Source organism: Phyllostomus discolor, chromosome 4, assembly GCF_004126475.2.
Source record: "Phyllostomus discolor isolate MPI-MPIP mPhyDis1 chromosome 4, mPhyDis1.pri.v3, whole genome shotgun sequence".
In the NCBI taxonomy this organism is placed as follows: Eukaryota; Metazoa; Chordata; class Mammalia; order Chiroptera; family Phyllostomidae; genus Phyllostomus; species Phyllostomus discolor.
The window spans coordinates 115,965,039-115,991,928 of NC_040906.2; the positions used below are offsets into that span (position 1 = coordinate 115,965,039).

General features: G+C 50.7%; 2 protein-coding genes across 4 annotated transcripts in view; both read left to right on the forward strand.

Moving 5' to 3' along the window:
- Window positions 1-5,121: 5,121 nt before the first annotated feature.
- Window positions 5,122-14,632, forward strand: SRF (serum response factor). The gene is made up of 7 exons (XM_028508736.2): window positions 5,122-6,030; window positions 7,635-7,901; window positions 9,487-9,748; window positions 10,282-10,401; window positions 11,404-11,595; window positions 11,930-12,006; window positions 12,226-14,632. The coding sequence occupies exons 1-7, from the start codon at window positions 5,503-5,505 to the stop codon at window positions 12,322-12,324; spliced, it is 1,545 nt and encodes a 514-aa protein (XP_028364537.1). The 5' UTR covers window positions 5,122-5,502; the 3' UTR covers window positions 12,325-14,632.
- A 593-nt stretch (window positions 14,633-15,225) lies between these two features.
- Window positions 15,226-26,890, forward strand: part of CUL9 (cullin 9) — a 37,762-nt gene continuing 26,097 nt past the window's right edge. For 2 of the 3 annotated variants that reach the window (XM_036024111.1, XM_028508840.2), the window contains exons 1-9: window positions 15,226-15,314; window positions 16,751-17,354; window positions 17,875-18,029; window positions 18,330-18,842; window positions 19,299-19,434; window positions 19,587-19,780; window positions 20,044-20,449; window positions 20,860-21,052; window positions 23,953-24,160. In XM_036024111.1, coding sequence (XP_035880004.1) covers window positions 16,760-17,354; window positions 17,875-18,029; window positions 18,330-18,842; window positions 19,299-19,434; window positions 19,587-19,780; window positions 20,044-20,449; window positions 20,860-21,052; window positions 23,953-24,160 — 2,400 coding nt within the window. In that variant the 5' untranslated portion in view covers window positions 15,226-15,314; window positions 16,751-16,759. Of the gene's footprint in view, window positions 15,315-16,750; window positions 17,355-17,874; window positions 18,030-18,329; window positions 18,843-19,199; window positions 19,435-19,586; window positions 19,781-20,043; window positions 20,450-20,859; window positions 21,053-23,952; window positions 24,161-26,890 lie in introns of those variants that run through there. The other variant, XM_028508841.2, reaches the window with a different exon arrangement.

Here is a 26,890-nt window from a genome sequence, read left to right on the forward strand (position 1 = left end):
CTGCTCATTCTCTGCTGTTGCCCATGAATCATGTCCCATCTCCCCTTGCTTATTAGAAGGGGCCATGTGCCTTCATGGAACCTGCTGAGGCTTGGACCAGAATAAATGGTAGGCAGTGATCCTTCTCTCTGGTTTGTGGAGCAGTCGAGAATGTGGACTCCAGAGGCAAGGCCACCTCTTGTCCATGGGGCCGTGTGTTGCTCTCTGCCAACTGCTCACTCCGTGTTGGCTGGCCTCATCCTCGTGATCAGGTGGGGAGGGAGGAAGTGCGAAGGAGGACAAGTTAGAGTAGGACTGGAGGAGTCATTAGTGACAGATTCAGGTCTCAGAATCCCTTTAAGTCTCTAGAAGTATTTTATAATATTGGATCCCTAAAAATTGAATACATTTCCAGATGTTACTCATTTTATTAAAAACAACAACTCTAGGAGGGAGATGGAGTGGATAGTAGTGAGCAAAGAGATGATGCTTAGTGCCTTATTGCTCCAGGCCCCTCAGCGGATTGGATTCTGCCTCTCCTTTACTTAGCCCTGTGTGGTCAGTTACATTCTCCCTTATTCCAGCAGTGCTGGCCTGGCCCCCCATCCTAGAGCCCTAACTCGGAAATTGCTCTAGTCGGTTGATTGTCACCACACTTCTCAGTGATGAAGGTAACAGCCAATATTTACCGAATACTTGCTTTGTACCAGTCACTTTGCTAAGCATTTAACATGCATTATTTCATTTAATCTCTGCAACTGCTCCGTCAGCTGGATGTTATTGTTCCCATTTTACAGATTAGAAAACAGCCTCAAGGAGGCCCGGTAGTTTCCCCAAGGTCACACAGCTAATAACTGAGCCACCTACTTGTTGATGTACAATGTGCTACATCCTACAGATAAGTTGGAATGAAAAAAAGCCCCAAGAACAATGTCTCCACAGCAATGTTTTTCAAACTGCGGATTGCAACCAGCATTTTAAAAGTATGAAATATAGAAGCGATCTTTTACAAAATTTTGTAATAATTGATATTTGTGTATACTGGGTTATGTTAGTCAGCTTTTGGGTTGGCGATCCTGCTTAGCTCCCAGATCTCAGTCACTTACAGCAACAATTTACACATTTTTCTCCCTCCTGGATCTGGAGGTTCAGCTGATCTGGAACCTAGCTAAGTTCAGCTGGGCTCGGCTCTAGGCTGTAGGACTGATTTCGGTCTACCCTGCTGGTCCCAGACCACGCTCTCGCAGAGTAGCAGGAGCACAGAAATCAAGCTACATCATGCACACACGTTTAAAACCATAAGTCTGTTAACATTTTATTGGCCAAGGCATGTGACATGTCGAAACCAAACAGCAGTGGTAGGTTCTGCAAAGTAATATGGCAAAGGATGTGGATGTCTAATTCCAACACAGGGTTTAAAGAATTGCGAGCAAAAATCTAATTCACTACTGATTGCAACATGATTTCTCAACATGGGTTGCTCTCGGAAGCACTGGGAAGGCACTACTCTTGAAGGTCAAATGAATCACTAATCCTTTTCTCACTCCTGGTCTTCCTTGACCATTCTGCAGTAGCTAACACTGCCGGCCACATCTGTCTTCACCTTCCGTCTCTTGACTTTGCTGTTGGTGTGCCATGTCTGCCTTCTCTGACCAGGCCTTCTCCAGCCCGGCTGAGGCTGCCTTCTTCTGCTGGCCCCAGAGATGGCTGTTCTGAATTCTGTCCCTGGCCTTCCTCTCTCTGTGTTCTCCCCTGCAGGAATCTCACCTCACCTCATGTGGCTTTAACTGGTCCTTTAGTGTGGACAGTTCCCAAAGCATGAACTGCAATTTCAGCCTCTGCCTCAAGCTGCGCACACAAAACTCCCCATTTCCAAGCAGGACATTTTCCTCTGCTTGTTTCTGTGGGCCCAAACAGTTTCCCCAAACTGCCTCCAGCCAGGTTCTCTCTTCCCATTAATGGTACGACCGTCTGGAGGATAGTCACCCTTCAAAAATCTCAATCCATCATCTGAGTACCCCATCCCCGCGCCTGTAGCCAACATCCACTTATTCTACCTCTTTTCTGTTTCTGTCTTTGCTTAATCTTAAGAGAAATAAAGTTGGATAAAAGTCATACCGATCATGGAATGAGTCAAATGGTACAGACTTGTGTAACGCAAAGGACACACTCCACTAGTCCCTCTTGTCACCGCCAGTGGTGAACATCAGCGTCTGGGGCCCGGCCGTGCAGACTTTCCCTAGGCACGCTGATTCACTCCCCCTCTTCCTTTCCATTCCCTCCGTGCTGAGATTACAGTTGAGACCTCTTCTTTTATGTGAAGATACATGAGTAAAGGTTAACGCCAGATGCAAAGTCTTCTTAAATTTTGTGTGTGACAGTAATTTTCTTAAAAAACACTCAATTTTTGTTCTGATAGTTGAGTGATAAAAATCAGGAGAAAGAAAGAGCAAGGTGGACTTGTGATATGAGGGGATCTGGCTAGAACTGTGATACGCTTGTGGGGAGTGCTTTACGGTCTGGGGTGGGTGTGAGCTCCCCTCTTCCAGGGGACTGCTGTACTTGCGGCCTTATCAGAGAAGCACCGAACTCACATTCCAGAGAGGCCAGACAGGACTCAGCTCAGTGGGCCGTGTGGAGTCTATAGCGAACCTGAGAGCAGATGCCTCTTCTGTGGCTACCATTCGATCCAGTTCTCAGCCGTAGTGCTTCTGTAGGTATGCCAGCCTGGAGTTGCTAAAAATTCCATTTTTTAAAAGAGGCTGGGTATTCAGATTTTTATGTAAAATCTGTTTTAAAAATATGTAGTCCAAACAAAACATCTTTTTGAGGGGACCATTATGTAAGTATATGATTATCTAACCATTATGCTGTACACCTGAAACTAACAAAATAATCTTGAATGGAAACTGTGATTGAGAAAGAAACATCTATGAAACAGTTTTTGGTTTTGACTTTATCTGCAGCAACAGTTTTGGCTTTGGAACCTGCAGGAATCCGGCATAGTGTGGGTGTCGGCTCCCCTGCCCGGTGGTGACAAAGGGCTGTGAAGATGGAAGCTGTCCCAAGCTGGTGAAGGAGCCGTGGCACCAACGGTGGTGTGCAGTGGCCCCGGGGTTGGGTGAAACGTGAGAGGGCAGCCTATTCAAAGGGAAGCGGAGAACTGTTCGCCACCCCTTGGAAGTGGCAGGCAGCAGTTGTCCTCTGAGGTGCCACTGCTGAGGGTATCTAAACTAGGGTCTCGCACAGAAAAGTCTTTAGAAGCCAGGCAAGAATGGACTGCAGGGCTGTGATGGTAAAACTGCTGTTGAGATAAATCACAGTCCCGAGCACCATCTGTGGCCCCTGAAGCCCTTCTGGAACCTATTTATCTATTTGACCTGCTCTTCCTCTCGAGCAAACACATTCCATATGTTTAACTACCTGTTGTGCAGACTAAATTAGGATAAGAAAAAACCCTTTAAAAACCATTGGGAAGTGGAGAAGAGGCAGGCTTTTAATTCCTGTGTAGGAATTTCATGAACAAGTCCATGTTTTTAATATGGGGCGTGTGTGTGTATGTATGTATGTATATATACACATAACTCACAAAACACTTGAACATACCTTATTTCAGTATTTCTCAGTTTTTGGACTGTAACTCCCAGTAAGATACACAGTTGACACTGTCATCTAGTACACACACATTGAACCATATGAAATCCATACTATCCCACCTTCTTGTCTTATAAAAGGCAATTATATATGGTTCAATCTAAACATAATACAAACAAAAATTTTATGCAAGAATATTTACCCTTGCTTTTTGTGATACCTATTCACTTTCAATTCTAGTTGCAGTACACTAAATTCATTTCACTACCACTTAATCTTTACAGCAACTTTTAAGGTAGGAATAATCATGCTCTCCCATCTTATTGAATACAAAAGGATGTTCATTCCAGGGATGCAGCGATGGCCCCATGTAGGTCCTGTTAACTATTCACTGACCACTTACTCTGTGATTTAGTCTTTATCTTATTTAATCTGCATTAAGAATCTCATGGGGTGGGTGCCAATAATAAGGACTATAAAGCTTTAAGAGGCCAGACACTTGTTTCTGGCACAGGGTTAGGAAGAGAAAGATTCTTGATTTGAATAATTTCTGTAACAACAAAGCTTAAGCTATTTTCAATGCCTTGGAGCTGAGACCTAGACCTTGAACCTGGCCTTTGCAGCACCCTAGTTTTCTTTTCCTATGAGCTTTCCAGAGAAGGCTTGCTTGCTTGCTTGCTTGCTTAAACTTTCTGCCCGGCTACACTTTTTCCCAGGCCTCTGCACTGGCTGAGGGCGTTGGGCTTTATCCCTGGAACCAACCTCTCCCCTAGCCCAACGCGCAGCTGGAAGTCTTCACCGATCTCCATCACTACTCCCTGCCCCCATCTGGGACGGGAGGCTGACGGTCTCCCCGGTCTTTTCCAGATGTACGTCTGCTAACCCCCGCCCCAGCCCCAGTATTGAAGATGATGAATGAGGACTGGAGAATCGACCTGATGGGAAAGTGTCGTCGCCTTGAAAAGAAAGAGAAAGGAAGTGTGTGGCGGGGAGGGAGGGTTGGAGCCCAGTGGCGAGGCGAGGGAGCGATGAGTCTGGACACTAGGGACCAAGCCCCCGCTATTCGTTCGGTAACTTTGCCTCCCTCAGGAAGGCATGGGTAAATGCTCTAATTCCTGCACTCCCGTGGAATTTGGGCTGTATTACATCATTTACCACAACCCTCACAATGCACTTAGGAACTGCCCCAGTGCTTGCTTCCAGCCCTTCCAGTGCCGAGCTCCCAGTACTGCTCTCGGTCCTCCGCAAGACTGCGCTCCAGTCCCCTCCTAGGTTTCCTCTCCGCAGGTCCCTCCCAATTCTTTCTACCATTCTCTGGTCAAGGGGGTGGAGTCGTACCTCCCCTCTCGTTCCTTTAAGAGGCGTCGGCTCCTCCTCTTTCCGAGCCGCCGTCTGACGCTAGATGACTGCAGCGAGTTCGGGATGTCTATGCAAATAAGCGCCCCCTGTGGGCCAATGGGGAGCGGAGGTGGTGGAACAGTGGACCAATGGGGCGGGGGCGCAGGGGCTCACCATATAAGGAGCGGCCTCGCCATAAAAGGAAACATTGTATCTCTTTATATGGGGGGGAAGGGTCGGGGGATCCCTTGCCGCCCGCGCGTGGTCCCGGCCCCCTCCACCCGCCGTCCCCGCGGCGGCCAGCAGCCTCTGCCCCCGGGGGGACGCTGACGGCCGCCGGGCGCGCCGCTGTAGCATACGGACAGGGGGCGCTCCGCGCGGCCTGGGGCAACCCAGGCCACAGGGGCAGGAAAGTGAGGGCCCAGCTCGGCCCGGGCGTGCAGGGGCCCCGGGTTCGCAGCGGCGGTGGCGGCAGCGAAAGCGGCACTAGCAACAGCGGGAGCGTCGGGTTGAGCCGGGAAGCCGATGGCGGCGGCGGCGGCAGCTCCAATTCCTCGCTGACTGCCTGTCCGCCCTCCTGCACTGAGCGCCATGTTACCGAGCCAAGCTGGGGCCGCGGCGGCGCTGGGCCGGGGCTCGGCCCTGGGGGGCAGCCTGAACCGGACCCCGACGGGGCGGCCGGGCGGTGGAGGTGGCGGCGGCGGAGGGACTCGTGGGGCTAACGGGGGCCGGGTCCCCGGGAACGGCGCGGGACTCGGGCCGGGTCGCCTCGAGCGGGAGGCTGCAGCAGCAGCGACAACCACCCCGGCGCCCACCGCGGGGGCCGTCTACAGCGGCAGCGAGGGCGACTCGGAGTCGGGCGAGGAGGAGGAGCTGGGCCCGGAGCGGCGCGGCATGAAACGAAGCCTAAGTGAGATGGAGATCGGCATGGTAGTCGGTGGGCCCGAGGCGGCGGCGGCGGCGGCCACTGGGGGCTATGGGCCGGTGAGCGGCGCAGTGAGCGGGGCCAAGCCGGGTAAGAAGACTCGGGGCCGCGTGAAGATCAAGATGGAGTTCATCGACAACAAGCTGCGGCGTTACACGACCTTCAGCAAGAGGAAGACGGGCATCATGAAGAAGGTACCGGACCGGGAGGCTGGCCGGCCACGGGGAACCTGGAGGGTGGGGACGCGGAGGGGGAGCTCAGGAAGAAGGCAGAACGGTATTGGAGGTGAGAGACTGTGAGTCCGCAGGAGGTGTGTGGGAGGGGATAGCTATTACCCCCGGAGGGCATTAGGGGAGGGGCCGCAAGGGAAATGTGGGTAGAGGGGAGTATCTTTGAACGTCAGGAAAAGAAGGGAAAGGCACCACGGAGTGACGGGCCCACAAGAGGAACAGGGTTCTTGCGGAGTGAAGGGGTTTGGAGTGGTAACGGGAGGCTGCGAGACTGCCGGGGAGGTGGTTAACGAAACCCAGGGATCAGTAGGTTCATTAGGCTCTGGTGATCGGGGAAGGTCGCCAGAAAATCAGGAAGCAGAAGAAAAGGTATGGAGGTGAGGAGGCTGGAACAGTGTAACCATGAGGGAATGTGTGGGAGGAAGGTGGGCACCACTGAAGTAGTGCTGGCTGGAAGGACAGGCAAGGGGCTCACGAGCTCTACCTAAGGGGGGAAGGGAGGAGGAGAACTGATGCTGCCCTGAACTGCAGGGACCAACCTAAGTCCTGCGATGGCCATGTGTCTTCCATGCAACACCTAGAAGCCCTGCACACTCCCTGCAGGACAGGCTTCAGAATCAGTCTTTTGGACAAGTGGGACTTACAGGCCTAGGAAGAATCTGTGCATGGAGTTTGGTGGGAAGGCAGGGAGGTTTCAGAGGTACCTAGAAAATCCTTTCTTCTAGTGGATTATCCGGTGAAGAGAGGTGAGGAAAGAGTTGTCTTGGGGTGTAGAAGATATGGGACTGAATGGAAGAACTGGGAAACAAGCAGCTAGAATCCTGGAAACATTGGCTGTTTATATCTGCCCCTTGTAAAAGTCAGAACTGCTTTAAAAGTGGGTTTGTGGAACATTTTTGGGAGTGAGGATACCATCAATGGGACCATCCTTGAAGTTCCCTTCCTGGGCTCATAGCAGGGTAGTAGCTGTTAATCTAGCTCCCTATCTCCCATCACTCAAGACACTGTTGTAAGCAAGACAAAAGGAAGAAAAAAAGGCTAGCACAGAATTATAGGGCAGAAAGACAAATAGCAACAGGTTAGCGTCTGTACAATTTCTGGGGAGAAACATGGGACATTTTAGAGTTTAGGTGGCTCCTAAACTCTAAATATTATCCCTGATGTCTTATGTGACTTCCAGTATAGTAGCGAGTTCATCCTGGTCCCTGTGACAGTAAGGAGGGAATGGGAGCCATTTCTCTGTGTGGCTGGGCACCAAGCTGCAGTGAGCAGTGTTGAGTTCCTCTGTGTCCACTGAGGTTATATGTTCCATCACCAGGGCATTGTAACTGTTTGCATGGGATATCTGGTGGTCAGTAGGGCTGCTCCTAGAGAAGGGGCATGAGGTTTTTCTGCTCTCTAGTTCACCTTCAGATACCCTGATAGGACCTTCCCCTAGAGTCACTGCAGAGGAAGGTCATTATGGGAGTGGGGCTTGAGATCACTGTATGCTACTCTTTCCTACTTCCCAAGGCAAGTAGAGGTAAAAAGTTTTGCTGACCTACCCATCTCCTCCCCCTTATCCTCAGGCCTATGAGCTGTCCACGCTGACAGGGACACAGGTGCTGTTGCTGGTGGCCAGTGAGACAGGCCATGTGTATACCTTTGCCACTCGTAAACTGCAGCCCATGATTACCAGTGAGACTGGCAAGGCACTGATTCAGACCTGCCTCAACTCGCCAGACTCTCCACCCCGCTCAGACCCCACCACAGACCAGAGAATGAGTGCCACGGGCTTTGAAGAGACAGACCTCACCTACCAGGTGTCCGAGTCCGACAGCAGTGGGGAGACCAAGGTGTGTTTGGGTTCCCTATCTGAGGGAAAGGAAGGGGAGGGGCTTGGCCGGCAGAGAGGGGAGGGGGTCCCTCTCTTCCTCAGCGAGGACGTGTGGTAGATGCTCACTGATGTGGAGTGGGGCCTGGTTAGTACCCCTCATCCTAGGGGACAGGTGTCCATCCTCGCTATCCTGACAGGAGGCCGGCCCACTAGATAAGCGGGCGGCCTCCGTGCCCATATAAGGCCGGCTCCGGCTCCACGCCGGCCTCCCGTCTGCAGCCCGCCCGCCTGGCAGGGCCCTCGCATTCCTCCCGCCAGCTGTCTCCCCGCTGGGGGCGGGGGTGTAGCTTAGCCCTGCCCTCCCGGCAGGCCGGCCGGGTCACCAGGGAGTAGGAAGTGAGCATTCATGGGTTCCAGGGTCTTGGGAACTCAGCACTGTCTGCAGGAGGGCTGACTTACTGGGCTGGAGACTACCTTACTAGGCAGCCACCTACCTCTTCAGGATGTCCGGACCTGGGCACGTTAGGAAGTGTATTCCTGGCGGCTAGGGACGCTCGCCCTAGTTACGCCTCCCCCTTCCTTTTCCCGGTTAGGGGAGGGGGCGGGGCTTCCTTCCTAGTTCCTCTGGGGAACTCCACCTTCCGGGTGGCTCTTCACTATCTAACCAATTGAGGGAAGCAGTACTGTTTGCCTTAGCAACGCCTCCACCAATCAGGGATTTCGAGCTCGTCTGCCTAGCAAACATCCTGCGCTCACCGGTCCCCAGTATTTTGAGACCCTCAGTTTGCTGGGCTTAGCTCTCAGCTCCTGGCTTCCTCCTTCTCCTTCTAAAAGCAAAGTCTCCCTAAGGGGACAGTCAGTGCTCTAGACTCCCCCCTCTCTTAGTGGCATTTATAATCTTAAAACTCTTAGAAGTAGGGCTCATTTATTCCCAGGAAGTGTTGCTGGATGAATGAATTCTTTTGGTAATTTAAATCTCAAATATTTGTCATAAAGTGTCAGCCCCATAAGATTTCTCTCACTCAAACCCCAAGTTCTCTGAAAAACTCTCAGTCCCCATCTCATAAGCCAAGCAAATCTGAGCTGCAAGGACCGTTTTAAAGAGGGCACGGTAGCCCAGCCCCTCATATTTACAGAAGAGGAAAACTGAGACTCAAAGAGTAATTTTCCCTGGATCACACAAATGGTCATCACCGGGCCTGGGAACAGGCCCTGGTGTCCTGATTCCTCAGCCAATGTGTTGGCCACAGTCCACTGGGGAAGAGAACTCAGGGAATTATGATAATGACATTATCATTGTCTTCATAAGAGCAGCAAATACTTACTGCTCTTTTTATGCACCAGACACAGTTGTAAGTTCTTTATGTATGTTAACCTGTTTATTTTTTACAACACCTATGGGGTAGGTATTATCCTCTTTTTACAGAGAGGAAACTGGAGTATAGCAGCTCAGTAACTTGCCCAAGGGCCAGGCAGCAGGTAAATGGCAGAGCTGGGATTTGAACCCAAGCACCCAGGTTCCTGTCTGGCTGTCAATTCACACTAGCTTCTACAGGGGCAGGGTCTGGTAGAGGCTCACTGCTCCATCTCTACTCTGGGTGTAGGACTCACTGAAACCAGTGTTCACAGTCACCAACCTGCCGGGTACCACCTCCACCATCCAAACAGCACCCAGCACCTCTACCACCATGCAAGTCAGCAGCGGCCCCTCCTTCCCCATCACCAACTACCTGGCACCAGTGTCTGCTAGTGTCAGCCCCAGTGCTGTCAGCAGTGCCAACGGGACAGTGCTGAAGAGTACAGGTAGTGGGCCTGTCTCCTCTGGCGGTCTCATGCAGCTACCTACCAGCTTCACCCTCATGTCTGGTGAGTCACAAGGGGCAAGGTGAGCATGCTAAGAGTGGGTTTAGTGTGGGCACAAGGAGAACCTCTTCCCCTGCTCAGAAGGAGGGTAAATGGAACCAGGGCCTGCCAGGAGCCTGTCATGTCCCAAGGCAAGCATGCCCTTCCCCACGGGGACCCCTACTATCCTTGTCAGTCAGTTTCAACCATATGCTCTGGCCTTGTTTAGCTAGCCCAGCCCTGTGCCCCCCCTTTGCCACAGGGATATTCTGTCACTTCCCTACCTTGATCAGAGGGCAGATCATGTCCTTGATGGGTCAATGGCAGCTCCCTGAAGAGGGCAAAGGCCAGGCCTGGAGTGGGAGGAGGGGGAAGGGCAAAAGCAGAGAATAGAAGCCCCTGGAGACCAAAACTCAGGAAAGGAAGGGTCCCATGAAAGATAGTGAAGGAAGCCAGGGAGCAGTGTGCCAAACCCTGGGCATGGGGATGTTTGAGTGTGCTTGGAGCAGGTGGCAGCTGGGTAGGACAGAACATGAATAAGTCTCTGTTTCTCATAGGTGGGACAGTGGCCCAGCAGGTCCCAGTGCAGGCCATTCAGGTGCATCAGGCCCCACAGCAAGCGTCTCCCTCTCGCGACAGCAGCACAGACCTCACGCAGACCTCCTCCAGCGGGACAGGTATAGCTCAGAGCTTTGTCACTTCCTTGTCCTGTCTCCTTCATGAGACCTAGCAGCAGGTGCTCAGAGAATTTCTTAATGTGGAGACTGAGGTTTTTGGTTTCACCCTTACCCTAATTCTTAAGTGAAAGTCAGGTGGGAATGTTTGGGATTTGAATCCTGCCCTGCATGCCGTAGTCTAAGAAGAAATTAGGGACCATTGGAGCCACCTTCCTCCTCATTCAGATCAGAAGCCTGAGGCCCAGAAAGGAGAAGTTACTTGCCCAAAGAGTCACATTTGATTAACCAGGAAGGATTTATAGGGCAGTTGTCTCCTTGTGGGAAGGTGTTCTAGCTTTGGAGTAGCCATAATTTCTCTCAGTGTCTCTAGTCATTTCAGAAATGAGACACTTACAAAATAAAATTACTTTTAAGTTCTCATTATTTACCATCTTGTTATACAAAGTGTAATCTGTGGAGAATAAGCATTACCCTGGAGCTTGACAGAAATGTAGACTATTAAGCCTCACCCCAGACCCACTGAATCAGAATGTGCCTTTTTAATAATAACCCCAGGTGACTCGTATGCATATTTACATTTGAGAAGTGCTTATTTAAAAGATGCATTTGTTAGCCACACATTTAGGAAAAGGAAGGAGTGAGGACAAATAAAAATGGAATAATGGAGCTCCCAAAAAAGTATCTGTGCTTCCTTAGGTTGGGTCAGTCACCGTAATCTTTGTTTTTTCACAGCCTTAGGGTCTTGGAATAGAGAATTCAACAGATAGACAATTGAGTAATACAGTGCAGTGGGAGGCAATTAAAGCCTGGTGCTGGTGTGCTCAAGAAAAAATAAGGCTTTTCTTAGTTGATGGCATGGGGCAGGGGAACAAGTCTTGTTTAACTTCTTCTGATCTGGGAACTAGCAAGAGGGTTCTGGAGGCTTAAAATTCCTGGGAGTGGGATAGGAGATATCAGTAGGGACCAGTGTCCGCCTCCCTGACATGTGTCTATATTTGCCAGTGACGTTGCCTGCCACCATCATGACGTCATCTGTGCCCACGACTGTGGGCGGCCACATGATGTACCCTAGCCCCCATGCGGTGATGTATGCACCCACCTCGGGCCTGACAGATGGCAGCCTCACCGTGCTCAATGCCTTCTCCCAGGCGCCATCCACCATGCAGGTGTCCCACAGCCAGGTCCAGGAGCAAGGTGAGTTGGGGAGCAAGGCTGAGCAAAGGAGGACCATTACTTCCCTTATACACATACACACCCACACACACACAAACTAGGATGTGCACACATGCTCCTGCACATGTACACACAGATGCTTGCACATACATTCTGGCACCCATGTTTGTCCACTTGGACACTTGTGCACACTCGAACACACACCCACATGCATACTTGGACATATATTGGACACTCACTCTGGGGCACTTATATCTGAGACTCATTCAGTCATTTGTGCATTTATTGGCATTGCTCCAATAACAGAAGTTTCTCTTGAGTGAGCAATTGGAGTATCTCCTGTTTTTCAATGCAGGTGGTGTCCCCCAGGTGTTCCTGACAGCACCATCTGGGACAGTGCAGATCCCTGTTTCTGCAGTTCAGCTTCACCAGGTAGGTGGGAGCCCCTTTCATCCCATCCCAGCCAGCCAACTACTTCTTTATCTTGACCTTGGGGATTCCATTACTGGTTGGTCAAAGCTACCACCCCTAGCCAGGAGGCCTATCTATTTTCCTGGTCAGAACTGTGGTGGGCAGGCAGGCAAACAGGAGGAGCCTGAGCTGGCTGATCAGTTCCTGCCCTCATTTCCTTACATACCCACTTCCCTCCAGATGGCTGTGATAGGGCAGCAGGCTGGGAGCAGCAGCAGCAACCTCACCGAACTACAGGTGGTGAACCTGGACGCCGCCCACAGCTCCAAGAGTGACTGATCCGCCCTACCGCCCTGGACAGATGGCCCAAGGGACGGCACCACTTATTTATTGTTGCCTTTTCACGTTTTCTTTACACACATGTTGACCGGCCGCAGGAGGGAGGCTGGGAGGAGCAGTGGGTAGCCACGGGACTGAGCCCTCTCACTCCAGCCAAAGAAACGGGCCAGCCTACCCTCCACCCTGTCCTCCCTCACTCTCCCCTCCTTTGGGCTCCACCTCCTGTTTCCATTGATGGTGGGGCTGCCCTCCCTCCTCAGACTGCCCTTGCCAGCTTGGCTCCATGTTTTGCCATGAGTATTAGCTTTCCCAGTGGGACCGTGCCCTATCTCCCCACAACAGGTTATCTGTGGGACTAGGCACTGTGTCCCCCCACTCCTGAGGAAGCATTTGGGGTCCTCTGCCCAGCCTTCTTGCTGACCCCACAGTCAGCACTGTGTCTGCCACAGGCTGGGTGGATGGAACCCTCCCCTTGCCCCTCAGGGAGCCGGCTGGGGAGATGGGGCTTCTTCCCTCACGTTGCTGCCCGCTGCCCCTACAGCTCCCAAGAAGCTGGGCTTGTGCACGGAGCAGGTTCCTGGGGCTGCCTGCCCTGCCTTGCCGCTCCTTTTGGAACTCCTGGGGCTCCTGGGTTGGAGGGAACCATCACTGTTCCCTCTCCCCATCTTCCCCCCTCTCCTCCCAGCTGCTTTACTTAAAGTTGATTTTGAACTTTTTATTTGAGGAGACGAAGTGAAAACAAATCTATAAATATATATTTTTAAAATATTTAACTTTTTTTATGGCGTTTTTCTCATCCCCCTCCCTGCCCAAACTCCCCTTCCCTGGGGAGCCCTGGGGCTCCCCAGAACTGGCTGGGCCTCTGGGGACAGAGCCACCCCGTCAACTTGGGGCCCGCCAGTGTGGGGGGGAGATTCTGGGATTGCCCGGTCCTGGGTTGTTTCCAGGAGAAAACCGGGGGAGGGGCCCTCAGGCCATGCCCCAACGGGGTGGGGAGGGTGACCCACAGCCCTGGGCCTCTTTTTGTCCTCTAGGGCTGTTGCTAGGGAGAGGGAAGAGGGAGACCAAATGTGGGGGTGGGAGTGGGGGGGTGTCAGGAAGAGAAAACTGACTTCATTTGTGCCACATGCATGGGCATTGCAGCCTTGTGCTCCCCAGGCCTGCAGCTACCTGGGGCCCAAGTTGCAGTGAGCAGGGTGGGGTCTGGGAGGGGGTGAGAGGCAGGAAAGGGGGTCAGAAAAAAAATGGGAGCAGCTCTTGGGCTGAGTGCAGCGATAGGGGAGCCAGAAGTGGGCAGCTCTCCCAGGGAGTGAGCAGCTACTGTAACTTTTTAAAATTAAGACAAAAAGCCTTGAAGAAAATGACTTTATTTTTCTAAGTGTAACCTCAGTATTTATGTAATTTGTACAGGGGCCGTGCCCCACCCTCTTCTGCCCCCTTTGGGGTAGACCTTCAGGGTGGGCCAACACACAGGTAGGATCTTTTACCCTGTGTCAGAGCCCACCTTCAGCACGGATATCCAGAAAGGAAGCTTTTTCAGAACGGGGCAGCAGATGGGGTGGAATTTTATTAGCCCTATGTCTGCCTTCAGTAGGAATGAGCCTGCTTCTGTGATTAGGTGAAGGGGTGGGGAAAGGTTTTACGCGCAGCCTAGTTATCAAGGGGATGATTTGCCGACATTTTTTTAGAACCCCCTAACCTCTAAGCCCTGTTGCTGTCTTGCCCCAATTTGGGGTGCCAAGATGGAAGTCGCCTTTCTGGGCTTTCTCCTGGAGACAGCTGGGGTTATGGGTTGCTGATAAGGCTGGGGCATGGCAAATCAGGGGCCAGAGAGTTGGGGGGCTTGGGACTCAGGTCTGTAACTGCCCAGCCCTTTTCTCTGCTCGTTTCACTCCACCCTCACTCACTCACTCCCCACTCCCCCACCCAGGGGAGGAGACTTGGATGAATTCTTCCTCTCCTTCCCACAAAAGACAGACCCAGTGAGTGAATCAAGCAAAGTGCTTATAATGTGTGTTGTGTGAGCATAGCCTTGGGAGAACATGTGTGCATCAGGGATAAGGTGGCATTTACATGTGCAGCAACCCTTGGTGTTTCCCTTCCTTGGTGGCTCTGGGGTGTGTGTGTGTGTGTGTGCGCGCTCGAGTGAATGTATGTGTGTGAATGTGGGGTGTGTATGTTAGTGGTTTCTACTTCCCCTGGGATGCTGACCCAGGAATAGTGGACATGGTCACAGTCCTATGTACAGAGCTTTCTTTTGTATTAAAAAAAATACTCTTTCAATAAATGTATCATTTTTGTGCACAGACTGTGGGGTCTTTGCTTCTGTTTTTCCATCTAGGGAGGGACAGGTATGAACACGAATCAAACCCCTAATGTTGCTGCTCTGAGAAGGAAGCCTGGTTGCTTGATTGAAAACAGCAATGCTAAGGGTGCTTCGCGCTGTTGAACTCTGTACAATTTAATTTAAGGAAAGTTTCAGAGGGATGAGGACTTCATGTGCGTGGCTTTATTAGGTGCTTGGGTCAATACAGATAGAAGCAATTTTAATTAATATAAAATGACTCAGCCAATCCAAAGCATTGCAGGGGTTTGGTAAACTCCTGGCCAAGTGACCAGTGAAAACTCAAAGGACAGCGCCAGGGTGGGTCGCTAGGTTTCAGGCAGATGAGGAAGGCAGACCTAGGGAGAGGAGGGCCTGAAAGGTGAGTGTGGATGTGAAGGTTTGCCAGCAGCTCCGAGGACTGGGGCAACGTGCCAGCAATTCCAAGTTCCGGCTGCAGCACACCCCACCACCGCCCCCAACCAAGCGGCTTGTAGGTACTACGCATGCTCGGCAGTGGGCCTGGGCCGCGATGGGACCCGTAGATACCCAGCGAGGCGTGCACTCGCTGTGTGACCCGGAAGGGAGCTGCTGAGGGGCGGGGCCAGGACGGCGGGATCAGCCGGCCGGCCGGCAGTGGTGTTCCAGCGGAGCGGGGCAGTGGGAGGTGAGAGGAGAGTTCTGCGCCAACCGGTTCCTTGCCTTGTCCCTCCCCAGTCCCTTACCTACTTTCTGTGGGGCTAACGACGTGTGAGCTCCCTGAGATTTGCCCAGTTCTGCACCCTCCTCCGACCGTGCGCCTCCCAACCCACCCCATCCCCGCCCCTGCTCAACACCCCCCCTCCTTTACCCCACCCCCCAGACCTGTGCAGGTTCTGTCCATCTGCATGGCCTCTGTTGGTCTGCAAGCTTGGGCCTGACCTTGTTACCTGCACCTATCTGCTATCTCATCCCTGCGTCCAGACCTCACCTTCACACCTCAGTTGATTGCTTCTGATAGTTAATACATTCCTCCAAATTTAGGCCTGTCCTATTCTACTTCACCCTGCTCAGCAGTTGTTCAACACCAAGTTACTGGTTACCTCCCAGTCTTGCCCGCCCCCTCCCCCACCCCGTAACTGGACCCTCCATGGAAGTCCACACCCTGTATTTCCCTTCCTCTTCACATCTTTTTAAAAATTCTTTATCTATCCCTGTAGCCCAACATGACTCCTGTGCTGATCACCTTGTCTTTCATCCTGGTTTACCTTCCGTTCTTACTCTGGCCACTCCCCGCTGCCCCCACACCACTTTATATTACACCTGTGTTTTCCTGATTATTAGGGTAGCCATCACTTCACTCCCCTTTATAATTTTCTGGCTTAACAATGTGCCATTTATCTGAGGACTGCCCCTACCTTTTCCACCTAGGAATAATACTAGCTCATGTTTACTGAGCACTCTCTGTGTGCAAGTCTAGAGGCTGTTCTAAGTGATTTATAGAGGTGATCTTCAGTTTTTACAGCTTCATGAGTTAGGTATGAATATTATTACCATCTTGCAGAGGAGAAAACTGAGGCTCGAGATTAAGTGACATGTCCAAAACTACGTACATAGTAAGTCAATGAGCCGGAATTTGGAGTCACATTTATCTGACTCGGAAATCTTCACTATATTGTCCCTCTAATACCTCCCTCCCCATCTCCTGACCTCATTCTCTACCCTTCACCTCCATGCTTACTGCCTTCATCTATAGCTCCCTACCCTCACCGTACATACAGAATAAGTGGAGGTTACAGACACGCTACTGTTCTGTCCAGACTGTCCTACTTAACTGCCAACTCTTTTTGTCACCTGGCCTGTCCTCATCTTTCACATAACCTCTTCCATTTCTTAAACCTCTTTGTTTCATCCTCATCTGTTTTCACTCCACCCTCCTCTTATAAATCCCAAAATATGTTCAAGTTATTTATTTCATCCTATTCTTGGCCTTTCTATTTGGTCTCTAAATTCCATCATGCAACCTATCTGTTACCACCCACCCCATCTGTGTCTCAAGATTGCACCCCCTCCATGTAGTCTTTCCCCTTTTCCATATTGCCTTTATCTTTCTGTGTGTCCCAGGAGGTCTGGATGGTGGGGGAACAACGCACTGGGGACCTCATGGTGCCCTTGGGGCCCCGGCTGCAGGCATATCCTGAAGAACTTATTCGACAGCGTCCTGGGCATGATGGGAGTCCGGAATACCTGATCCGATGGAGTGTCCTGAGGTGTGGGGAAATGGGTAGAGTGGGTGTAGAAGAGGGCAAGGCAGAGCACATCCTCATGTGGCTGTCAGCCCCTGAGGTCTACGCCAACTGCCCCATGCTGCTAGGTGAATGGGCACTGTCTAAGAGACCTCAGCATGAACCAGCTGGGGGATCAGGAAGCTTTCCCCGAGATCCAGGAGGCCTGGACGATGTGTCAATGGGAGAGATGGAGGCTGATGTACGGGCACTGGTGCAGAGGGCTGCCAGGCAGCTGGCAGAAGGTGGGACCTCGAGCCTCCCAGCCTCCGTGCTCCACACCATCCACGTGCTCAGCGCCTACGCCAGCATCAGACCCCTTGCTGGGGTCTTCAGGGAGACAGGAGCCCTAGACCTGCTCATGCACATGTTGTGCAACCCTGAGCCTCAGATCCGTCGGAGTGCGGGCAAGATGCTGCAGGCTCTGGCCGCCCACGACGCCGGTAAGAGACAGCCTGGGGAGGAAGGAGAGTGCTGGACAAAATGGGGCCATAAAGAATGAGAACAGAAGGAGGAAGGATTTCCCAACTCTGTAATACCAATTCAGTGCAAAGGGAAAATACAGATTAATAGGCTGTTACTTATTAATCTACACAGGATAAAATGTAGACTCTGGTTTACTTGTTCTTTCTCAGTGCAGTGACAGAAGAGAATGGGGTAGGTTTATATTTTTAAAGTGGGTTGAGAGTCATTAGTTAGTTGTGTAACCAGTTTGGTGAGTTATAAGCACATTTTTAAAAAATGTAAAATACTAGTATGTAGCAATGAAGGTAAGTTTTGTAGCATGCAATATATATTTCAGTTACAGATGTGTACACTTACGTCAGGCTCCCGTGTGAAATGTATATCTTACTGTGAATCACAAAGAAGTAAAAGCCTCACGTAGGGGATGGAGAGTCTGGGAAAGGCAGAGGGAGAGTGTTGGGGATTGGGGAGAAGATACGGATTGGGTGTGGATTGCAGGGAGTCGGGCTCACGTCCTTCTGTCACTGAGCCAGCAAGACAGCATTGAGCAGCACATGGATTTTGACAGCCGCTATACTTTGCTGGAGCTGTTTGCAGAGACCACATCCTCTGAGGAGCACTGCATGGCCTTCGAGGGCATTCATCTGCCTCAGGTACTCTAGCGGCTGTGGGGACAGAGTTGTTCAAAGTCTCGGGGCCTGAAAATGCGGTTCAGGACTACAGCAGCACCAGAGCCACCTGGGGAGATTGTGAAAATAAAGGTTCATGCCCCTCCCCACTCAGAACTTCTGAGGTTAGAATCCAGGAATCTGTCTGTCTTAAGACACTTCTCGTATGTTTCATATGTAATCGTAGTTTGAGAACTATAGGTATGTGGATGAGGGTGATACTGAGGGGAAAGGAGAGGGGCTCAAGCCAGGAGGTGAGCCTACACCACAGACTGTGTCCTACAGGTCCCAGGAAAGCTGCTCTTCTCCCTGGTGAAACGCTACCTGTGTGTCACTTCCCTGCTGGATCAGCTGAGTAACAGTCCAGAGTCAGGGGCTGGAGCCCCAGGCTCCCTGTCCCCAGGGGAGGAGTTCGCCTGGGAGAAAAGCCGGGGGCAGCAGGAGCTGGAGTTCAGTATGGCTGTGGGTAACCTCATCTCCGAGCTCGTGCGGAACATGGGCTGGTCCCAGACCTTCAGCGAAAGGAGCACGTCACCTCCCCGGCCATCCCGGTCCATCTTCCAGCCCTGCATTTCAGGCCCTAGCCTTTTACTCCCCCCCATTGTTGCCACCCCCAGAAAGCAAGGGCGGGCCTTCCGCCAGCGTTACGAATTCTCTAGCCGGAGTGGCTATGGCGAATACGTGCAACAGACGCTGGTGCCAGGGATGCGGGTGCGGATGCTGGATGATTACGAGGAGATCAGTGCTGGGGACGAGGGCGAGTTCCGGCAGAGCAACAGTGGCGTGCCCCCTGTGCAGGTGAGCCGGTGCATGGTGGTGGGACACTGTTGGGGATCTTTGGGAGGAACATAGCTAGGGGCTCTGGCAGGCCACCCAAGGGAACTAGAATGGTTAGAGGGGGATCAGAAATTAAAAGGGGGCCTTTAGAGGGGGCTGGGAAAATCTGGCAGGAGTAGGTGGGCTGTGAGGTTAAGGAGAGACTCACACCCAGGAAGCAGAACTGATATATAGAGACACTGCCCCCTGCCCAATGGTGGAGTTGGCTGGGAGCCGGTGTAGGAGCAGGGGCCATCAGGGTTAGGAAGAGTTGAGAGGCAGGGCCTTCCCTAAGAGTGGAAGGGAGCCTTTTGTTATTTCCCAAGCCTAGCCAGGTGTACATCTGAGGGCTGTATGCCCCTGGTGAAGCCTGCCCGACCCAGGGCTCAGAGGGCAAACCCTTTCTGTTCTTGTTCCCTCCATCCTCTTCCATACCAGGTCTTCTGGCTGTCGATGGGTCGCACCTACTGGGTGCACTGGCACATGCTAGAGATCCTGGGCCCTGAGGAAGCTGCTGAGGACACAGCTTCGGCAGCTGTGGAGAAAGGGCCAGGGGCCACCGTGTTGGGCACAGGTGAGCCTTGGAGGGGTCATTGACGGTATGTCTCTGAACAGAGGAGTACTGGCTGGAATGAAGCCACTCCTAACCAGATGCTGCCACCCCAGGGATTCAGAAATGCACTCTGTCCCTGGTGGGTGCTGAGACCCCTGTGCCTGCATTCTCAGCACTTCCCCCCTGGGACTGGAAGCCTGTGGATAGGCTGTACTCTTTGCCGTATCTCCAGCCTGAGCCTCAGAAGGATGAGAAATTGGGATACCTTACCCAGGCTGAGTGGTGGGAGCTGCTCTTCTTCATCAAGAAGTTGGACATACGTGAGCAGCAGCCAATTTTTCAGAGTCTTCGGGAGAACCTGGATGAGGTACACAGGCCTGAGACACCTAGAGAGTCAGGGGGAGGGTTTGGAGGTGGGATTGTCCAAGGGAGTTCTAGATACAGGGGTGCTTAGGAGGAAGCTGGTGCTGTAGGTTAGGGTGTGTGAGGGGCCCTGCTGCGGGAGGAGACAAATACTCTGAGGGTCTGGTATGGAGAAGGTGTGCAGGCCATGGCAGGAGGCGGCCACCGTTGTCCCCAGGACCTTTGTGTCTGCTTGCTCCTGAAATGTACACCTCCTTCTGTTGACAGACCCGGGATGAAAAGTCCCTAGGTGAAATCTCTGTACCCAGAGAAGTGGCTGAGGGTCTGCTGCAGGTTCTCAGCAATCGGTTTGAGGGGAGCACCCTCAGGGACCTACTCAACTCCCACATCTACACCAAGTACGGGCAGCGGCCTGATGCACTGGGCAGCTCACCCTCTTCACGAAGTCACTCCTGTGCCCTGGATCCAGAAGGGGAGTCCAGGTTGGAGGCTAAGTTCTCCAGGGAAGAGACCAAGTCCTCCAAAGCAAAGGCTGAGCCCCACAAAGCAGAGGCAGAGCCTGCCAAGGGGAAAACTGAGCCCCCCATGGCACAGAGTGATTCTCAGCTGTTTAACCAGCTTCTGGTGACTGAGGGGATGGCTCTGCCCTCCGAGATAAAGGAGGCAGCCAGAGGTAAGTTAGGTGCTGGGAGGGGAGGGCAAAGAAGTTGAAAAAAGTCCTGGGTGGTCCCCAGAGAAGTGGGTATTTAGGGTAGAGGGTGGAGTAAGGTCACGTTTGCACAGGAAAATGCTTTGGAAGCATATATCCATTTTTCCTTTGGTCTTGATTACATCTAATCAGTCATGGCTCCCTTTCTTAAGTATCCCTGGGAAAGGAGGGGCCATTATCCAGAGTATCTTCATCTTTGTCATTTGACTGTGAAATGCTTCACAGAATTGGATAAGTTCTGAATGCATGCTGCAGTAAAGAGTGATGTATTAAAATGAGTGATGTATTAGGATAACTGGGCTTGACCTTTCAGAACTTCCAACATGGAGGTGCCGCATTTTCTTAAGCCAATGCCCTTCCCTCATCAATTTCAGAGATGGCTAATGCCTTGCGGGGCCCAGGTCCACGCAGTTCCCTGGATCAGCAGGTGGCTGCCGCTGTGGCTACTGTGCAGATATCCAGCCTGGACACAAACCTGCAGCTTTCAGGCCTCTATGCCCTCTCTCTCGCTGTGGAGGAGGTGACTGAGCGGGACCACCCTCTGGTCCGTCCTGACAGATCCCTGAGGTTGGCATGGCGGAGAGGGAAGAGGTCTTGGGTTAAGCTGGGGAGGAGGCAGGGGAGTAGTAGGATGGGAAGGAGCTGTGAGATGGAGAATTAGAAAGGCTAGGGGTGGAAGAAGGGTCAGTCTGAGGAGCCTCGGAGCAGGAGGGCAGAACGTTGTCATGCTGATACCGTCGGAGCACCTCTTCTCCGCCAGGCTTTGTGCTTGACGTTTTACTTACCATCTCTAATGAAGTCCTCCTGACACCTGGGAAAGGTTTGCTCCTGTTCTTACCCCGTCGTGAGGGTGAGGACACTGAGGCTTAGAGAGGTGAACTCACCCGAGTCTGACAGAAAGCAGGGCGAGGATTGCAGCCTAGGTCCCTTGGTCTCTGGAACTTGAGTTTTTTTCCTTTTCTTTTCCCTTCTTTTTTTCTCGTTCCCTACTTTCTTTTATTTTAAAAAGTTTTTTGTTTTTGTTTTTTACTATTTCTTAATTATATAAGTAACATTCAAATACATTCTCATTTTAAAAGACCTGGAATCTATCAAAAAGAATGTAGAATGAAAAGCTAAAAGTTCTTTTCACCCCTGTCATTCTGGCGTGTATCCTTCAGGCCTTCTCTAGGTTCACAAGTTTGAGTGTGTTCGGATAGGGGGCGCTTCCCGAGTCTGTGTCGTGGTGTATGTAGTCACACTCCGTCGTCTCGTTTCTGCACTGTTCCCCACACTCAGAATGTGTAAGAGGCTCTCCACGTCAGTCATTCCCATGGGGCCGCCTCGCTGGTGTCACTGTGCGGAGGACTCTGCGGCGTGATTGTGCGCAAGTTCAAACACCAGTGTTCTGATGGACCTCTTTCCCTCCTGTCTGTCAGCATTGGATATTAGCATAGTTTAAAAATCTCTCAGATTGGCAAAATTTTAAATGATTGGTATCTCCTTGTGTAAATTTCTTGGCTCTATGAAGTTAGGCATATCTGTATGCCTTTGTCGTGTTTCTTCTATAAACACTCTGTTTTTAACCTTTGCCTGCTTTTTCCCTGGGTTTTTGTTTTTTTGTAATTGATTTATAGTCATTCTGGATATTAATCTGTTGTTTATGTTTCAAATATCTTGCTTGCCTTTTTTTCAAAATCATATTAACTATTTTCTAAATATAAAATGATTCCTGCTCACTGTAAAAAATTACAAAATTATGAAGGTAAAAATCATCTGAAAACCCTTTGTGTAGAGATAGTCACTGTTACCATTTTGGTAAACATCCCTACTTACATTCCTGTACCTGTTCATAGGCGTTACCTATATATGCTGGCCTGTTTGTAAGAAATCGTGGCTACAGAAGGGGGTGTGTATTAAAGTTATTTGACTCACATCAAAGCCATCATAAAGCACATGAGAAAAGACAGATAAAAACAGAACTTTCCTGGTACCTTTATTTGCTTTCTTTTCCAGAATTTCGCCTTTTGTGTTCCTGATCAGCATGGCAGTTTTGACCTGCTCTGTTTCCGACCGGGCCGGTACACCCCTCCTTAGGCAACCCGGTGGCCCCCCGCACCCATTCCCCACCCCCCATCCCATATTGATGCCTAATTTAGTGCAGACACCCGACCAGCATAGCGCACTGCAGCCCAGAACTCCTGGGCTCCGGCGATCCTCCTGCCTCAGCCTCCCGAGTGGCTGGGACTGCAGGCGTGCGCCACCGTGTGCCACCGTGCTGGCCTTTTGTATTCCTTTACTCTGTAGTCTGTAGGCCACCTGCTCAGAATGCATCTCTGTCACTGTGGAAGGAGATGTCAGTGTTGGTTTTCCCCTCTTGTGATGCTCACGGTGATCTGGGGACTCTGGAAGAGCTTCTTCCTTCCCTCCAGTCAGCGCTTCCACTGGAACCTCTCTCTAACCCACCATGTTGCTTATCTGTTAGCATGTGGACGGTGCCTTTTGTTGTGCTGATGTGTTAGAATTCAGTGTAGTTGTCAGCCTTTTTATGGCTTCTAGATTTTGTGTCCTACTTAAGAGGACCTATCCTATTTCGGGATTACAAAAATATTTCCCTAAAAATATCTGTGACTTTGTTTTTTACATTTACTTAAAAATATTTGCAATTTAGCTTTTCAGATGTAGTGAAGCAGAGTCCAGCTTTATTTTTTCCAGATGGGTAGCCAGGTGTATCCACGTCGTATTTGCACTGTCCTTCCTACCCTTACTGGCTGAAGATGCTGCCCTGTCTCTCTTCTCAGCTATCGATCTGTTTGGCTCCCCTGTATTATCTCCAGAGTTTTAATCATTAGAAGTTTATATTTATATTTTGTTGACTATTAGGCAAGTCTGCCATTCTTTCTTTACAAACATTTTTAACATTCTTGCATATTTTCTCTTCCTGGGCCTGAATCTGCCTGTCATATTTTATAAAAACAACAACAATAACAAAAAAAAAAACACCTTTTAGGCTGCTGTGACTCAGTGAATTGAGTGCCAGCCTGCAAGTCAAAGGGTCGCCAGTTCAATTCCCAGTCAGGGAGCATGCTTGGGTTGTGGGCTGAGAGGCAACCCATTGATGTTCCTCTTACTCATTGATGTTGCTCTTCCTTTCTTTGTTTTTCCCTTCCACTGTCTCTAAAAATAAATAAATAAAATCTTTAAAAAAATGTTTTAGGCATTTTTATTGAGATTACATTGAATTTATAGACTTATTTGAAAAAATGAGCCAGAGTTTGTAACCACCCATTTTGTTCTACTGACTCCTTCATGCAGTGAGGAGCCAGAGGCAGTGAGACTGCAGAGGAGAAGGGGTCAGGCGTGAGACTAAGGCAAGAAGAGCAGGTTGAAAGGGGTGGGTGGTGATGGGCTGGAACTCAGTGTATAGGGTTAGGTGGGGAGTCAGGTGTGGCTCTTGGGGTGAGAAACTCTAACTTCTTTCCTCCCAGAGAGAAGCTAGTGAAGATGCTGGTGGAGCTGCTGACCACCCAGGTGGGACAGAAGATGGTGGTGGTCCTAGCCCTGCGCCTCCTCTACTTGCTCATCACCAAGCATGAGTGGCGCCCACTCTTTGCCAGGGAGGGTGGCATCTATGCGGTGCTGGTCTGCATGCAAGAACACAAGACTTCTGTCTTGGTGCAGCAGGCAGGGCTGGCGGTGAGTAGACTGGGCTGGTGGGAGTGAGTGACGGGTGAGGTGGGCAGGCTGGGGGACTGCTGACCTTGAGGAGGTACTGCGGTGATTTAGGCCACGGAAGGGACTTTGGGACTGAGAGATGCAGATGGATTGAAGAGTTGTAGCTGGACCATCTTGGAGATCGATTGCATGTTTGGAGGAAGGGAGAGGAATGTCTTTAAATGACTCTAGGTTTAAAATTGAGCAGCAGGGTGGGTGGGTGGCCATTGACTGGGTGGGGGGATGTTGGAGGGGAAGGTCAGGAGTTGCGTTTTCAGGTATGAAAAAGGCATGACTCTCCCATGCCTTTTTAATTATAGTTAGGTGTCTTGTTTTTTGTTTTGTTTTGTTTTCTTTTCTGGTGTGAATGCCTTGTTTTTTTTTTAAATATATTTTATTGATTATGCTATTACAGTTGTCCTGCTATTACAGTTGTCCCATTTCCCCACCTTCACTCCCCTCCATCCTGCACACCCCTCCCACCCACATTCCCCCCTTTAGTTCATGTCCATGTGTCATACTTAACAAGTTCTTTAGCTTCTACATTTCCCATACTATTCTTGCCCTCCCCCTGTCTATTTTCTACCTACCATCTATGCTACTTATTCTCTGTACCATTTCTCCCTCCCTTCTCCTCCCACTCCCCTGTTGTTAACACTCCATGTGATCTCCATTTCTGTGGTTCTGTTCCTGTTCTAGTTGATTGCTTAGTTTGCTTTTGTTTTTGTTTTAAGTGTGGTTGTTAATAATTGTGAGTTTGCTGTCATTTTACTGTACATGATTTTTATCTTCTTTTTCTTAGATAAATTCCTTTAACATTTCATAAAATTAGGGCTTGGTGATGATGAACTCCTTTAACTTGACCTTATCTGGGAAACACTTTATCTGCCCTTCCATTCTAAATGAAAGCTTTGCTGGATAGAGCCATCTTGGATGTAGGTCCTTGCCTTTCATGACTTGGAATACTTCTTTCCGGCCTCTTCTTGCCTGTGAGGTCTCTTTTGAGAAATCAGCTGACAGTCTGATGGGAACTCCTTTGTAGGTACCTCTCTCCTTTTGTCTTGCTGCTTTTAAGATTCTCTCCTTATTTTTTATCTTGGGTAATGTAATTATGATGTGCTTTGGTGTGTTCCTCTTTGCATCCGAGTTCTTTGGGACTCTCTGAGCTTCCTGGACTTCCTGGAAGTCTATTTCCTTTGCCAGATTGGGGAAGTTCTCCTTCATTATTTGTTCAGATAACTTTCCCACTTGTTGCTCTTCCTCTTCCCCTTCTGGTACCCCTATAATTCAGATGCTGGAACGTTCAAAGATGTCCTGGAGGTTCCTAAGCCTCTCCTCATTTTTTTGAATTCTCGTTTCTTCATTCTTTTCTGATTAGATGTTTCTTTCTTCCTTCTGGTCCACTCCATTGATTTGAGTCCCAGTTTCCTTCCCATCACTATTGGTTCCCCTGTACATTTTCTTTTATTTCACTTAGCATAGCCTTCATTTTTTATCTAATTTGTGACCAAATTCAACCAATTCTGTGAGCATCCTGATCACCAGTGTTTTGAACTGTGCATCTGATAGGCTAGTGACCTCTTTGTCACTTAGTTGTATTTTTTCTGGAGCTTTAATCTGTTCTTTCATTTGGGCCATTTTTTTTTAGTCTTGATGCGCCTGTTATGTATGAGGGGTGGAGCCTTAGGTGTTCACCAGGGCGGGGCAACCCAGTCGCTAGGTTGTGACGCTGTATGTGGGGAAGGGGTCTAAGAGGGAACAGTGCTGCTTACTGGGCTCTCTGCTGGATTTCAGTCACTTCCCCTGCTACCCGCAAGCAAATTGGGCCCTTCTGGTGCTGATTCCCGTGTGGGTGGGTTTGTGTACATTCTAGGACCCTGTGGGTCTCTCCTAGGAACTCTCCTGCGAGGCTGGGGCTTCCTCCTGGCACCTCAGCCCCCACAGGTGTTTTCAATTGGTGTTTTGATGCTCTCTTTCCCTGAGCTGGGGCCCTGGGCTCTGCAGTCTGTCTTGCTCCCCAGTTTCACCTGGCTTATCTGTGCATGAATGTGGGACCACCCGGTCCACCGGCCACCTTGCACGCCGCACCCCTCCACAATCCGCGGCCTCACTCTGTCCAGAGCCACCTTTTTGCCACTAGCCCTCTCTGCGAGCCCAACTCCACCCCTCCTACCGGTCTGGATGAATGTGTCTTCTTTAACTCCTTGGTTGTTGGACTTCCATACAGTTCAATTTTCTGACAGTTCTGGTTGTTTTTTGTTTTAAAATTGTTGTTGTCCTTATTTTGGTTGTATGAGAAGGCACACTGTGTCTACCTACACCTCCATCTTGGCCGGAAGTCCTCAGGTGTCTTGTTGAAGATTAATTTTCTAGATGTGACCAAGTAGTTTTCTACCCTTTGATCTGAGTGGTAACCTTACACAGAAAATACCCTCTCTCAGATGTGGGTCAGACAAAGCCAGCATTGCCATTGTCTTGCTGTCCTGGGACCAGAGAGTAGGGAAAGGAGGCCCTAGTCCAGGGGAGCTTAACAGAACTGGCGTCCTGGCTTACCCAGACATAAGTGCTGGCTGGCAGGATGTGGGCAGGGTGTGCTCCGCATAGCCTGGGAGTGGGGGACAGGTAGGCCTCAATTCTGGTTCTGAGGGTGCATTCCAGCCACGCAGAGGCAGCAGTGAGGACAGGAACACACGTCCTCCTAGAGCGGGCTGT

Coding starts and splice junctions, on each gene's coding strand:
- SRF (XM_028508736.2), top strand. CDS start 5,503: ATGTTACCGAGCCAAGCTGGGGCCGCGGCGGCGCTGGGCCGGGGCTCG. Junction 6,031..7,634: donor AGACGGGCATCATGAAGAAG/GTACCGGACCGG, acceptor CCTTATCCTCAG/GCCTATGAGCTGTCCACGCT. Junction 9,749..10,281: donor CAGCTTCACCCTCATGTCTG/GTGAGTCACAAG, acceptor TGTTTCTCATAG/GTGGGACAGTGGCCCAGCAG.